At 46.8% G+C, this 14,443-nt stretch overlaps 1 protein-coding gene across 12 annotated transcripts in view; it reads left to right on the top strand.

Annotated features, from left to right (window-relative positions):
- Nucleotides 1-11,619, top strand: part of Fam110b (family with sequence similarity 110 member B) — a 131,220-nt gene extending 119,601 nt beyond the window's left edge. For all 12 annotated transcript variants that reach the window (XM_048420271.3, XM_048420274.3, XM_048420275.3 and 9 more), the window contains one exon: nucleotides 8,800-11,619. In XM_048420271.3, coding sequence (XP_048276228.1) covers nucleotides 9,115-10,215 — 1,101 coding nt within the window. In that variant the 5' untranslated portion in view covers nucleotides 8,800-9,114 and the 3' untranslated portion in view covers nucleotides 10,216-11,619. The remainder of the gene's footprint in view (nucleotides 1-8,799) is intronic.
- Nucleotides 11,620-14,443: the final 2,824 nt, after the last annotated feature.

Raw genomic sequence — 14,443 nt, 5'->3', positions numbered from 1 at the left:
TTGACAGGCAAGTGTTGGCTTCTCTGGCATCTATACTTAGCCTCGACATTGACTTCCCCTCTTCTGGTTGTATAAAATTCATGTGTCAAAAACAGCCTGATGTGAAGGGTGGAAACAAAAATCTAATGTGAGGAAGCTATTTGCCCCTGTTAAGAAAAGATATAATAACTAAAGCAAACAACTAGAAATATAAGCCCAGGGAATCTGGGGCAGGGGTATGGTGTGTATGCAGATGTCCATGGCTATATATGTATGTATGTGTGAATATGCACGTGTACATTTGTGGAAAATAATCATCTTTTTGACTGGGCTGCTGACCAAGAACTTTTAAAGACTCTCCTGCCCCACCCCAGTGCAGAGGTTGTAGACAACACCAACACCCTGGATGCCTGCTTTTTGTTTGTTTGTTTGTTTTGTTTTGTTTTGTTTTTAACCAAAGTTCTACAGGTGGAACAACTTCATGTCTGTATGCTTATGTGGAAGCCAGTTGACTGACTGATCTGTCTCCCCAAAGAGGACTGCCTATAATCAATAATAATAATAATGATGATGATGACAGTAATAATAAGCTAAACATGGCTATCATCAAAGGTTTCAATATGATTAGAAAGTACTTGGGATTTCAAAGAATATACAAAGTGACGGTGGCATTAAAGAAGGTGATCTTATTTTCTGTATAGCCTGGAGCTGATGGCTGATGGCAGCACCCAGAGAGAGCTGCTGGAATTCTAGATGGCTAGGGATCTCACTGTAGTAAGAAAGAAGGAATCCTGTCATTCTCTAGTGCAAAAGGTGCAGGTCCTGAAGAGGTTCAGGACCCAATTTTTCCACCTGGTTGGACAAGTTTCCCCTCTGCCCAGTCTGTAGTGAGCACATTCAGTCTCATCACCTTCACGTTGTCCCTTTCTCTACATCTGTCCCAGGACCCCAGGTCTTCAAGCAACCCAGGGCATCCTTGAACTTACTGTGGACCTAGGCACAAAGAACTTGATCTTCCTTGGTCCTCCTTCCTCCACCTCCCACATGCTGGAATTACAAGCATGTATTACCACAGCCATCTTGTACTTGCATTACTTGGGGATAAAAAGTACATTTGTACTAGGAAGGGAAGAGGAAGGAAGGCGTGAAAACATGGTTAGTCTTATCGCTGAAATGAATAACTGTTTTCCTCAAGGGCTAACAATACTGTCTCCTTCTTAGTACGCTTTCACTGTAGTTGTGAGAACCACGGTGCTGTTAACTCTGTAGGTGTCCAGGGGCAATTGGCTGTAAGCCTGTTGAGGGAGAAGAGCAAATGTATGAACAAGGATAGCTGCTACAGAGGCTGCCAGGATGGTGTGTGTGACCAGCCCTGTGTGCAAAGAAAGCGGTTAGAGGGGGTTAAAGTCCAGTGTTTCTTACAAACCAGCCTGAAATCCACAGCCTGTCCACATCTGCCTTGAGGTTTCCTCTACTGAACGCCATAGACACCTTTGCGCACTACCGTCTTCTCATCCCAGATATAACTGCAGCAGAAAGTGTCTGTGTGCTTGTATAAATCCTATCAAAACCCCAGCTAGCTAGCCATCTGTCCATCTGTCCATCCATCTGTCCACCTATCCACCTGTCCATCTGTCCATCCCTCCATCTATCTATCCATTTCCCGTCCCTCCCTTTTCTCCCCTCTCTAGGTTTCCATAGCGGAGCTGCTTTGGCATGCCCCTCACATACCAAAATTTATGGATGCTCAAGTCCCGAATATAAGTTGGGAGAATTACTTGCATGGAATTTACACTCATCCTTCTGTCAGACATGTCTAACTTGACTTTGTGGCACAACATAATTGTCTACAGGTTATACAAAAGTCACACACAACTCAAAATGTTTTAAGTAAAATTATGATTTTGTATTGTGCCATATAAAGAGCCACTCTGGGGTTCGTGCAGCCTGCAAGTCACAGGTTGGGTGTACTTCAGTCACCCCTAGATTATGCCTAGTACCTCTGTTGGGTTTGGAATCTCATGTGTCCCACACAGGATTAGGTTTTAAATATGTGTTTGAAAAGTTTCTGCACTCTGGTAAGCCTCTCTGCTGATGCAATAATCCAGCAATACAAATCAGACTAAATCAAACTGAATTAGAAAAAGCCCAGGTTTAATGGATAAAACACACCTAGATGATTTTCTACACCCCCCCCCCAGAGAGGAGACGGAAAAGAGGAACTAAGAAACGTGTCTGTTTTGGGGTGGGGGGCAGTTTAAATACCCTGTTGGGGGAGTGGTCTTGAGCATCTCTGGGGGAAAGGTCATAATTTGGTGGGCTGTCTGAGATGCCACAGGATTTGGAGAAAGATGGGGCAGAGGTCTTGGGGTAGAGCTCCTACCGAAACATCCCAGACTCTTTGGGTATATGGATGCCAGGGGCTGGGGTGGAACTCCCACCAGAACAGGATCCTCAGCTAGAATGCTATTTGGTGAAGCTGTAGGACCTTTAAGAGGTGAGGCCTGACTAACAGAAATAGAACACTAGGGACAGGCCTTTAAAGGTTGTTCCCATTCCTGGTTTTAGCATCTTTTCTGCTTCTGGTTTGTTTCCAAGTGAACAACCTCTGTCATCTTCTGCCATCACAAATCAGGCTGGTCTGCATTGCTTACCCCTCCATGATGGGTGGAAACCCCCAGGAGCTGTGAGGCAAAGTAAACCTTTCCCCCTTCAATTTGTTTCTGTCCAGTCTTTTGTCACAGTAATAGAAAAGTAATACGGACAAATAGAAGGTAAACTGTATGTAAATAGTTACATTGTATCTTTCGGGGGGATGCCAACAGAAAGCAGGTGGGAGCATTCTGTTCACAGCCTTGGTGGAATCAGCTGCATGGGACTGGAGAAGCTGCAACACTGGCTGCTTTACCTCTCCACAGCTGCTTCAGCGGAGTGTCAGCGTGGAAAACGTTCCAGGGGTCGTTTGGGGAACTCGGTGGAAGCTGATGTTTTACATCCGCCGGTGGCGGAATCTCTGGATATAGAACCAACAGATATGGAGAGCTAGCTGTTTTATTATCCCCATTTTCCAGATGGGAAGGCTAAAACACAACAAGATGAAGGTCACTCAGCTACCACTAAGCTATCAAGCCAGTGCTGGAACCCTCTCAGCCTGGCGGCCATGCTCCCTCCTCCACAGCTCTGTGTCTTCCGCAGTTGTAGTTGATATGTTTTCAGCCCGTCCCCTTATTGGCTAGGGCATTAAGAAAACAAGCGTAACCGTGTATGATAGCTTCACTTCTCTTCAGTACCCTCTCATGACTTTCTGGGTAGCCTAACTCCCTCCTGTCCCTCCTACCACTCCCACCAGCTGCCCTCCCCCACCCCTGTCACTCTCAATTGGTCATCAGTGTCTTTCAAGCTTCATGAACGTGCCATGAGCTCCGTTTGTTGCTGCCCTGGTGACATTTCCACCACATGATTTAATTGATCTTCATTACATGCGTCTGAATCTTCCTACATGGCGGCTTTTCTGTGTGACATCTTACACATAACTGCTCCGGCAACAGACACGATTCATTTGGTTGAAGAGAGTGCCGCTTCAGTGAGGAGTCACCCTTTGAGTGCATTCCTTCTGCTGGAAAAGAATTCAGAAGGTCACACTGTCACACAAAACTGATATGGCTGTGTTTTTCAGTGAGGATAGTCCAGGATATAGATATAGGGAGGGCGCCCCGGACATGTTGGAATTTTATGCTTAAAATGTCAAAATTTAAAGAAAAAACTTGCGGGAAAAGAAAGTTGACCAGAACCAACATGCAAAATAAAGGCAGAGATACCAGACCAGAGGCCGTGTGGCAGATGACATCACACATGCTCCGGACAGTGTGGGATCGGTGGATGCAGTCACACATGCTCTGGACAGCATGGGATCTGGCGATGCAGCCACACATGCTTTGGACCCTGTGGGAGCAGACCCAGGAGAGCCCGGCAGCATTCGATCTACAATCTTCAATTCAGAGGCCCAGCAGCCACTTTTCCCACATACTCCCTTGAATGAACAGGACAGGTCCAGCTCACTACCACAGCATGATTGCTGCTGTAACATAGACAAATCAAGACTGAGCTGTTGAGCAGGTTTTGAGTGGACTAGCCAGGCATGTTTTTTTAAAGCAGTGCCCCCAGCCCCCCGTTATAGTGCCCAGGAGGAGAGAAGTGACCCACTTTCACCCTTGGCAACCTCTGTGGCTGTGTTCAGTTCCCACAGGCTGAGCTCTAACGCTGGTGGCTTTCTTTCCCACTTACAGTTTAGAGGGTATTTCTCTTTTATTTACCAGACGTACCAAATAAAGGAGAAGAAACCACCGAGCTGAGCGGGCTTGGCTTACAGTGCTTCACGGGACAGAATGCTATCCAGAATTCTGGATTTGTTCCTAAGCAACAGAGAGTCATGTTCCTGGGCAGCCCTGAACTGGGGCTCCTTGTTCAGACTAGACGCTCTTACCTCAGCAGCGTGGCCTGCTGGGAACAGAGGCATGCCTGGCCTGGCACACAGGAATATTTACTTTATATGTCTCCAGAAGAACCGTGTGCGTGGAGGGCATTTTCTGACCCTAACCCCTCCAGGCCATAAACATTCCCTGATACTTCACATGGGCTGAGGGGCCACGACTTTACCTAACTAACCCTGTGAGCTGCTGGCAAAGTAGAAATCAGAAGGATTCAAAACATAAAAAAATAAATAAAACAAAACAAAAACCTGAGTTAGCTTTGCCCGTTTCCTGTGATGGAACATACACATGAACACACACATACATGTTCTGTAACATACACATGAACACACACATACATGTTCTGTAACATACACATGAACACACACATACATGTTCTGTAACATATACATGAAACCAGGTGTGGGCCTTCTCTGCTTCCTCCTTGCTACTCTAAGGCAATAGCATCTCTTGAACCAGACTTGACATTCTTGTGCAATATCCTTGAGACTAGTGTAGTATCCTTTTGTAGTATCCTTGAGACTAGCACAGAGCCAGCAGCCAGGAGTCCACTCCTTCTCATCATCAGGGTCCTCCGGCACAGAGGCACCAGAGGCCTCCCACCAAGACCAGAACTCCCATCATCCATCACAACCCAGTGCACCCACAATAGCTTTGGAGCTCACATCTGCCATGATGTAGCCAGCTGTTCTACTATGTGACTCAACCATGTCTCTGTCCTGGTCTTTTTACCCTTCACATTGCTCAGGGCTTATTCCCTAAGGTAGAATGCAGAAACATGGTCTTAAGTGGAAGTGTCTCCCTCGGTCGGGTTTCTGTTCTGCATCCTCAGCCGTGTGCCAGGAGTCTGAGAGTATACAGGGACAGGGGTCTAGCCAGTGATGAAGGATGTGCTTCTCTATGCCCATGCCTGGGATTCTTCCCCACCACCACAGGGGAAAACAAATCATAGTTACTTTTATATGTGGACCATTATGAGACTGAGATCAGATTTTCCCTTCCCTGCTCCCAGCCCAGCCATTGGCCTCACTGCTGTTATTCGTCCCCAACCGCACTAGAGAATGTATGCCAGATGTCAGGGTCTTGTCCCACACTACATTCCCTGAAGGACTCTATGGTTGCTCTGTCCGAGACCCTGAGGTGTAGCTCCAGGTACCGGCAGCATCATCTCCCATTGACTGGTCAGAGTACCTCTCCAGGCCTGTACAGCTGTGTCCCCGACAGCAGCTCCCCCTGGAAAGTAGCAGAGCAGATGGAGAGGAGGCAGTGAGAGCCACCTACACCACCGCGTGACTTCCAGCTGTTGGCCGGACCAGATAGCAGACATCACGTCTGCCGATTACTATCCTCGAGTACGAGCATTTCTGTAGCTGCTCCCCTTGCTGGGAAGTCTTCCCACAAGACCTTTTGCTTGTTTTGGTTCTCTCCTATTGCTATTTAAAAAATATTACGGAAATTGGGAATGACCAAGAACAAAGGGAAGAGGTAGAAATGGAAAGAAAATAAAATATGAAGTGGTTACAAATGACTACTTTTTAATGTAATCCTTCCATACTGACTTTATAAATGTCTAGCAATTTCTAGAAAGCCCAAGGAGCCTTCCTATGGGAGGGTGGCAGTCTCAGGTGTGAAGGAAGTAATAGGAAAAGAAGAGATATTTTTTTTTCCTAGGGAAGGAACCTAGAAGATACATTGGTATTCCCCAGTCTTATGAATTCAGAGCAATGATGCTTATTCAGAGCTTCAGAGGAGACCAGTGCCTGCTTTCCCAGGTAGTCCAGCATGCAGGACATTCAGGCCATGATATCAACATTTTGTACCTTTGATTATAATAGAGTGAAACTGCAGGAGATGGTGGCAAAGAAAAGCTTAGGCCAGCAAGAACGTTAACGCCAGCAGGTGTTACCTGCTCACCTCATCTCACCTCAGAAAAAGGTTTTCCTAAGAACAGTAAAGGCAGGAGGCATAAGAAAGCTAAGGCAGTCACCAATATTCTACTAAACCATTTTGAAATTGAAAACGAGTCCCTGCCTTTGTTTTTTAAGCCGCGTGGTTTTTGAGCAGGAATGGATTGTAAGAACTGTATCCAAATAACTCATGCCCACGAAAGGGCCCTGTGATCCATCTTTGGGTGCCGTAGGAGGGCTCCCTTGATCCTTAGGCATGACTCTGAGCCCACTTTTCACTCTCCCCTCACGTTCTGGCATTTTCCCTACACGGGCATTTTAAACGTTTTCAAGTTAATCAGCTGGGTGTTGCTAAGGGGAAGGTTCCTTTCTTGTCTGTCACCCTAGGTCACAGGTGACAAAAGGATAACCTAATGCTGGGTCATAGGTTTACATTATGCTGGAGCCTTTGGATTAAAGAGTCAGACCCAAGGTGAACTGCCTGGTTTTTGGATTAGCCCATTAAAAAGTATGATTGAACTAAAGGCGTGTGTCCTAATGGCAGCAGGCTGAGGGAATTCCAGCATGCCTCTCTAAGTTCTCTCCTTCCTCCTGGCTGTGAGCCCCACCTTTCTGAAATGAGTGCTGTCTTATAACCTATAGTCAAGCAAAGTAGATCAGAGACTTTTATTATGGGCCACTCTTGCCCAGAAATACCTCTCAGAAGAGTTAAGAGTCAGGGAATATTGCGATGCCGTCAGGGGAAATGGGTTGTGGGTTTATCATCCACTTTTCAAGGAAGAGTTCGGCTTCTTTGGCTAAGCAGGAAAAGTTAAGAGAGAAGATGGTCACAGAGAGATGTATTCTAAGGCCCACAGTGACAGTACTCAGGATATCTGGGACATCTCTCTCTCCCGTGGTCCACTTTGATCGCTGAGGTTGCCTCCCAGCCCGATATTGCTATTGCTATGCAATCCACTCCACATCCAGTAAGATGCTGCCTTTTCTCCAAGATAGCCCCTGTGTCCTTGCCCAGTGAGATGGCTCTTAAGTAGTAGATTAACCAACCTAGAGACTCAAGGAATTGGGGCTCCTTCAGGCAATTGTATTCAAATGGCATTCAAAGAAAGACTCTCATTTAATTTTCATTGGAGGAGGTTCATTATTGTGTTTTGTTTTATTTTTTAACCAATTCGAGGCATCAAAATAGAATGGCACAATTAAAGAAAATCATTATGTAGTCGTCGCCTTGGGGTTTCTCAAATATTGCATAGGAACACATTTTTATTAGAACAAATCCCTTTGCAGATTACCAAAATTGGCTCCAATAAAATAGGATGGATTTTATTTAGAGATGAGGCGTTTGAGAAGATTGTCAAGAGAAATACCGCTGGTTTCCTTCCTGTCATCAGTATCTCACATGAGAGAGAGAGAAAAAAAAGTCAGTAATATCATCACCTTGTATCTCGGGCACTTTTGTGCCTCGACATGTTAGTTAGATGGATTGCATTCCTAATATTCCTAATGATAATGAGAGTGCTGACGAGGTCATTCTCTGGCTGTTCTGGAATGCTGGTGTTTGGTGAGCAGGCTCTCCTTCTAGCAAAAGGAAACAAGAGATGTTTCACTCTTGTCAAGTCAGAGAAATGATGGTTCATTTCATAATTCACTCCTATGATTCCCCTCCAAGTATTTCTATAATAGTTATTTTTAACTCAAAAAATAAGTAAATTTTAATGAGAGACACAACGCGTGCGTTGTTAGTTTCCAGGACAGTGCCTTGAGCGTGCTGCTTGCTGAAAGGAAGCAGACTGAGACAGGTTGTATTTCTTACTAGTTTGTGTTTGTTTGTTTCCTGCCATTCTCATTTCTCACCTCCTTTCCTCTTATTGAGTCATTAAAGAAATGATTGTTTCGAGTTTTACTGACAGATTGGTCATGAGCAGTCACAAGTTTTACTTCGCTGCAAAAGGGACCCAGCAGCGCAAATCGCCCACGTAGCCGCTAAAGCAGATGGAGGTCTTAGGAAGCCCCTAGCATTTAATGAGCTACAGAACGGAACAGAACTTGGCTGAACCCTCCGTTCTTCATTCACGAGTATTTCCTGGGTCTCACTCTAAGTGATGCCAGCCAGGCATGTTCAGGATTCGGTTCGCACCAATGGGGAGGCAGCTGGAAGAGTTCCGTGGGAAGCCTCAGCCCCTTTCTTTCTGGCAAACGCCCACATTTGACTGCTGCCGGAGGCGGCGCGCAGGCTTCGGAGAGGTCCCGGTTGCCCTCTTCACACGGTTAACCGGGAATTGCCAGTGCCGGCTTCACTGACCTTGGGGGGCTCTGGGCGGGCGGGGTGCCACGGAGGTGGAATCACTGCGGGGTTCCTCTGTTGCTACAGCGGTGATGTCACCCGCCCCTCCTAACCCGCGGTTGGTTGTTTTGTGTTTCAGCTCTGCCTGCAGTTAAGCACAAAGACCTGAAGGAGACTCCCACAGCCTTCAGGGAGAAGAAAGGAAGCAGTCAAGCCGATTAAAAGGAACTTGTGGCTTGTGGCCTTTTTGTGCAGGGGCCGCCTGGAGGGGGAGAAAAGTGCGCTGAAGCCACGGCGGCGGTTAATGAGTTGTGAGATGAGGAGCAGCTGCGGCTGACACCGCTTCCAGTATCCTTCGTCTGCCCTTTGTGCTTCGTGTACATGTGTCTGTTCAGGCCGGCCGGAGGCGCCCAGAAGAGCATCCACCACGGCTGCCGGGGAAAGACCGCCCACCATGCCCACGGAGACGCTACAGACAGGTAGCATGGTGAAGCCGGTCAGCCCCGCGGGCACCTTCACGTCGGCGGTGCCCCTGCGCATCCTGAACAAAGGACCCGACTACTTCCGCAGGCAGGCTGAGCCCAACCCCAAGAGACTCAGTGCAGTGGAGCGGCTGGAGGCTGACAAGGCCAAGTACGTCAAGAGCCAGGAGGTGATCAACGCCAAGCAGGAGCCGGTGAAGCCGGCTGTGCTGGCCAAGCCCCCGGTGTGCCCAGGAGCCAAGCGCACACTGGGCAGCCCCACTCTCAAGGTGTTTGGCAACCATGCCAAGACCGAGAGCGGTGTGCAACGTGAGACCCTCAAACTCGAGATCCTCAAGAACATCATCAACAGCTCCGAGGGTTCCAGCTCGGGCTCTGGCCACAAGCACAGCTCTCGAAACTGGCCGCCTCACAGGGACGCCACTGACCTGCACCGGCACTCCTTCGCTGAGTCGCTGAAGGTATACCCTACCCCTGGGCGAGGCAGCCCACAGGAGAGCAGCTCCCACGTGAGCAGGAGACTGCTGGAGCAGTCGGCAGACTCCTTCCTGCACGTCTCACACAGTTCCTCAGACATCCGCAAAGTGACCAGCGTGAAGCCCCTTAAAGCCATCCCCTGCAGCAGTTCTGCCCCTCCCTTGCCTCCCAAGCCCAAGGTAACTGCCACGAAGTCCCCTGAGGCTGACCAGGTGGAACCAGCCTGTGGGGTCAGCCGGAGACCTTCCCTTCAGCGTTCCAAGTCAGACTTGAGTGACAGGTATTTCCGAGTAGACGCTGATGTGGAGAGGTTCTTCAACTACTGCGGACTCGACCCGGAAGAGCTGGAAAACCTTGGCATGGAGAACTTTGCAAGGGCTAACTCTGACATCATATCCCTCAACTTCCGCAGCGCAAGCATGATCAGCTCAGACTGTGAACAGTCTCAGGACAGTAACAGTGACCTTAGAAATGATGACAGTGCCAATGACCGGGTGCCATATGGCATTTCTGCCATCGAAAGAAATGCTAGAATCATCAAGTGGCTATATAGCATCAAGCAAGCTAGAGAGTCGCAGAAGGTGTCCCATGTGTAAGAGGCTTTAGTGGCGGAAAGGAGGGAGGGGTGGGTCTGTCTGTGCATACACAGTTGTGAAGGTTGTGAGGTCTCCTTGAAGTGTCGTGAGCTTCTCCACTCTTTGTGTTGCTTGTTGTGCAATGTTCTCAAGTTGCATGCCTGTCAACATGGCGCCTGGCCTGGCTTCCTCCTCACACCTCTGCAGAGTCTTGCTGAACACTCATCTGCCAAAAGTTTTCCAGCCAGAATCTGACTGCCTAGGGCTTTGCTCTTAAGCAAAACTGTTTACAGGAGGGGAAAAAAAAAGTTTTCAATTTCTTCAATATTTATGTGGTTCTTGTGTTTTTATACCCCGCACTGTTGTGTCTTAATTAAAAAATTTATCAACTGGCTTTTAAGTTGAACACAGAATCTTTTTGAAATAAAAAGCCACTTTGCCTAAACACTGGGAAATGGACGGGACAGGCTCCGGGAGAAGACGGACAGCACAGAGAACCAGGCTAGAGTTTGTGTGGAATCAGGGGGGCACCCCCTGTGGTTCACACGTTGCCATTCTCTTGCCACTTAGTGGAGCGTTATGGGGCAACAGTGTTGTCTTGTGTCCAATTTAGTGTATGTGTCGGTGGTATTTTTGTAGTACTGACCCACAGAAAGACAATCAGGCACAACCCACAATGAGCAAATGCAGGAGGTTCAATTGGGAGGGGGCGGGGAGACTGTTGATGCTGTGCAAATGGGGATAATTCCCAAGTATCTAGAATTAACCTGACAGGAAGACCCACCCTACAGCTGATTAAAGCTGATACTGGATGCTTTTTTTTAAAGGTTACTTTGTGGGATTTTATTTGTTTTTGTTGTGCTTTTGGCCAAGTACTACTAACACATGTTGGTTCTCTCTCTTGTTCCCTTTGTAGATGTTCTGTTTGGGGCGGGTGAGTTGGGGCTCCGCAGGTTTGCACTGAGGACAGGAAGGGAAGTGAGATTACCATCCCTCAGTACAGTCTCCCGTTCCACAGTGGGTCCATCCGACAAGACTGTCCCTGTGGAAGCGGAGTCGCATCTCAGCAGCATGATTCTCTTACCTTGCTTTTCTCTCTGGCTGTGGGTATTTGTTACAGCTTTAGAAAACTGTAGAAACACTGTAGCTTTCCACCTTGTCTCTTGTTGCCTCTTCCCCAATAACCTGCGCTCTGGGTGAGTTCAGGAGCTGCTGTGAGCCTGGCAGCTGAAGCAGAGGGCGCCAGGCAGTGGTGTGCTGCAAGGCTCTGGCAGCCCGCGGGTTCTCGGCAGAGCCACCTTCGTCTTCCTCAGCTACTAGGAGCCTTTAAACGGTGTGAATGTTGTAAGACTTTGTACATACTTCAGTTGTTCTGGAACCTAAGAAGAAAAGATATGCTAATAAATAGCTCTGATGTAGGCTCTACCTGTGGTGGTTCCTTTGTCCTTTACTTTTTCCTTCTTGAAAAGCTAACTTTGGGCTGTGGGCCAGAAGCACATTTTTTATAGCCTTCTAGGAACATTTCATTAAATTGCTCTCATCCTATCTCAATGATTCTGAGCAGTACTCTTCTTGGTTTGCTAAAATACTTCCCGCGTGATCCCGAAAGTATGCTGCCTCTTCACTTAATTACACTTCTTTTATTTTTGCCTTTCCCAAACATCGGGGTTTTTCATATTTTCCAGGAGACTCTTTGGTGGAAATATCTGAGTTCTTAACTGCAGAGCATATCTTTGAGATGACTAGCCTGTTTTCATTTGTTCAGGCTCAACGTCAATACCACTCTGTGTGGCTGTGTATTTGCCCATTTACTTGTCTTTCGAGGTGGCACACAGTGAACCCCCATGGTCAACAGCCTCTGCCTCAAAGAACTTAGGCTGTCACCGCTGTGTTAGAGAAGTACTGCTCCTTAGGGGCTGTGTCCTGCTACTTGAACATTGAATAAGAGTCAATGAGTATTCTATCAAGTTATTTGAAGAGAATTTCTTCTAAGGTTAAGGTTATACTTAATATGCAAATTCAAGGAAGCATTATAAAAATGTCATTTCAAAAACAATACTGATTGTCAAACTGTTTTATCGATAAATATTTTTCTCCTGAAAGGCAAATTTGGTTCTTTGACTCTTCCTACTGGTCTTGAGTTCTTCCTGCTGCTCCCGTTGATGTTCCCTGGAACCAGAACCCTGCTTTTCCAGAAGAAACGTTTGGGAGTGCAGCTGTGGACGGCGATGATACTTATTCAAATTAATAGAAGGAGAAATTTTCTAAGGAAACAAAAAAGGTTTGTTTCCTCCCCACTTACATAGCAATGTGGCTTTTCTAAGACATTGATGCCTTAGCATTTATAGATGCATTTGGGGCGCTATTAAAATACTAGAAATAAATGTTATTTTTCTAAGGAAGCCGTCATTGGGAAGAAAAGCATTTCCTGGCCAAGTATGTATCACTGCCTATGCTGTTTAGCTGTAGATTGGGTGTGCAACCTCCAGTACCTACCTCTCCTCGCTAACAGCCAGTCCAGTCCTCCAGCCTCGTAGGCTTTCTGCTCCTATGAGACAGGAGAGCTCATTTTCTGTAACGCAAAGTTTCTATAAAACACTGCTTCACAGGCTCAATATGAAGGTCCTGAAGAGATACTTCCCAGTTGTGAGGTACTCTGCAAAGTCTGCTCTTTTCCAGCTCCTGGAAGTTTAATGCAGTCATGCCCTCATGAGTATAAGGTGATTACATTCAGTGGTCCTGGAAAGCAATTGATTTTTCTGGAACCTGTAGCATGAGGGGCCGGCTAGTTGGGGTTTCCGTCCCGCCCGGTACCCCACAGCCGGCAAATTCCAAAGAAAATAACACACAGGACTCCGTAAGATTATAAACTGATTGGCCCATTAGGTCAGGCTACTTATTAGCTCTTATAACTTATGTTACCCCATTATCCTTATCTACGTTAGCACATGACTCAGTACCTTTTCCAGTGGGGCAGCTTACATCTTTCCTCTCCGGTGGTCTGGGCAGAACTGGGGAGGGAGCTTCCTGCTTTCCAGAATACTCCCAGTCTCTTTGCTCCACCTCTACTTCCTGTCTGGCTTTCCCACCTATACTGCCTACCTGGCCAATCGGCGTTTTATTAAAATATGATTGACAGAATACAGACAATTCTCCCACACCAGAAACCATCCAGTCTTAGAGACAGTTCTAAAATACCCATGGTATGCTGTTGTCTTAGTTCTGGTTTGCACCATCTCACCTGAAGTACTGTTTCTAAACTTTCTAACTGGGCGTCTCCCCTCAGCCAGCCCCACTCGTCACACTGATTTACCTCCGTAAAGCAAACACCCTCTTGGTAGGTAGTTAAATGGATGGACTGTGGAGAGGATAAACCCTAACTTCTTAACTCGGAGAGAATGTTGGACATCTACTCAGACTTCAGACATATCTGGGCCTCCATGATCCTGAAAAAGACGATAGATGTCATTAAGCACATTTTCTGCTGCTCTTAGGATGCACGACAATTGCCCCAGGCCTCAGCAACTTAGAACAGTAAGTGCTGGTCACCTCAGTGTTTGCACATTGAGAACCCTGGATGGGCTGAGCCAACTGGTCCCTGACAAGATGCTTCGTGAAGCTGCTGACAGGCTGGTGGCTGAAGCTGCACCAGCTTTCACAGGCTAGAGGACCACCCTCTGATGTGGCTTCCATGGCAAGTGGCCCCCTGTTCCTCACAAGACAATTCTCTCCTGAATTAATCGGGGTTCTCCAGAGGAAGAGAACATATAGAATGAATGAATGTGTGTATACATATTCATATGTTATGTATAAATATATGTATGTATTTTATATATATACATACATGTATATATATGTCTACACATACAGATGTGGAATTTATTAGAATGGCTTACAGACTGCAGTCCAGCTAGCATAACAATGGCTGTCCACCAACAGAAAGTCCAAAAATCCAGTAGTTATTCAGTTCACAAGGCTGGAGGTCTCAGATGCTCTTCTTTATACCATGGAATCCCAAAGAAGTCGGCTCTAACTCAGGTGGAAAAATGGCAAAGAACAAGTTTCTTTCTTTCATGTCCTTTACCTTAGACTACCCACAAAAGGTGTGTCCCATAATAAAGGTGAAGCATTCTACCTTAAAAGATCTGGATTAGAAGTGTATCTTCCCAACACAAAGATCCAGATTAGAAGTGAGTCCTCCGACTTCAAATAATCTAATTACGAAAACAATTCCCTTACGGATGTGCCC

The sequence above is a fragment of the Myodes glareolus genome, chromosome 16 (genome assembly GCF_982192425.1).
Source record: "Myodes glareolus chromosome 16, mMyoGla1.1, whole genome shotgun sequence".
Classification (NCBI taxonomy): Eukaryota; Metazoa; Chordata; class Mammalia; order Rodentia; family Cricetidae; genus Myodes; species Myodes glareolus.
The sequence above is the reverse complement of the archived record's forward strand: the minus strand, read 5'-3'. Positions and strand labels throughout refer to the sequence as shown.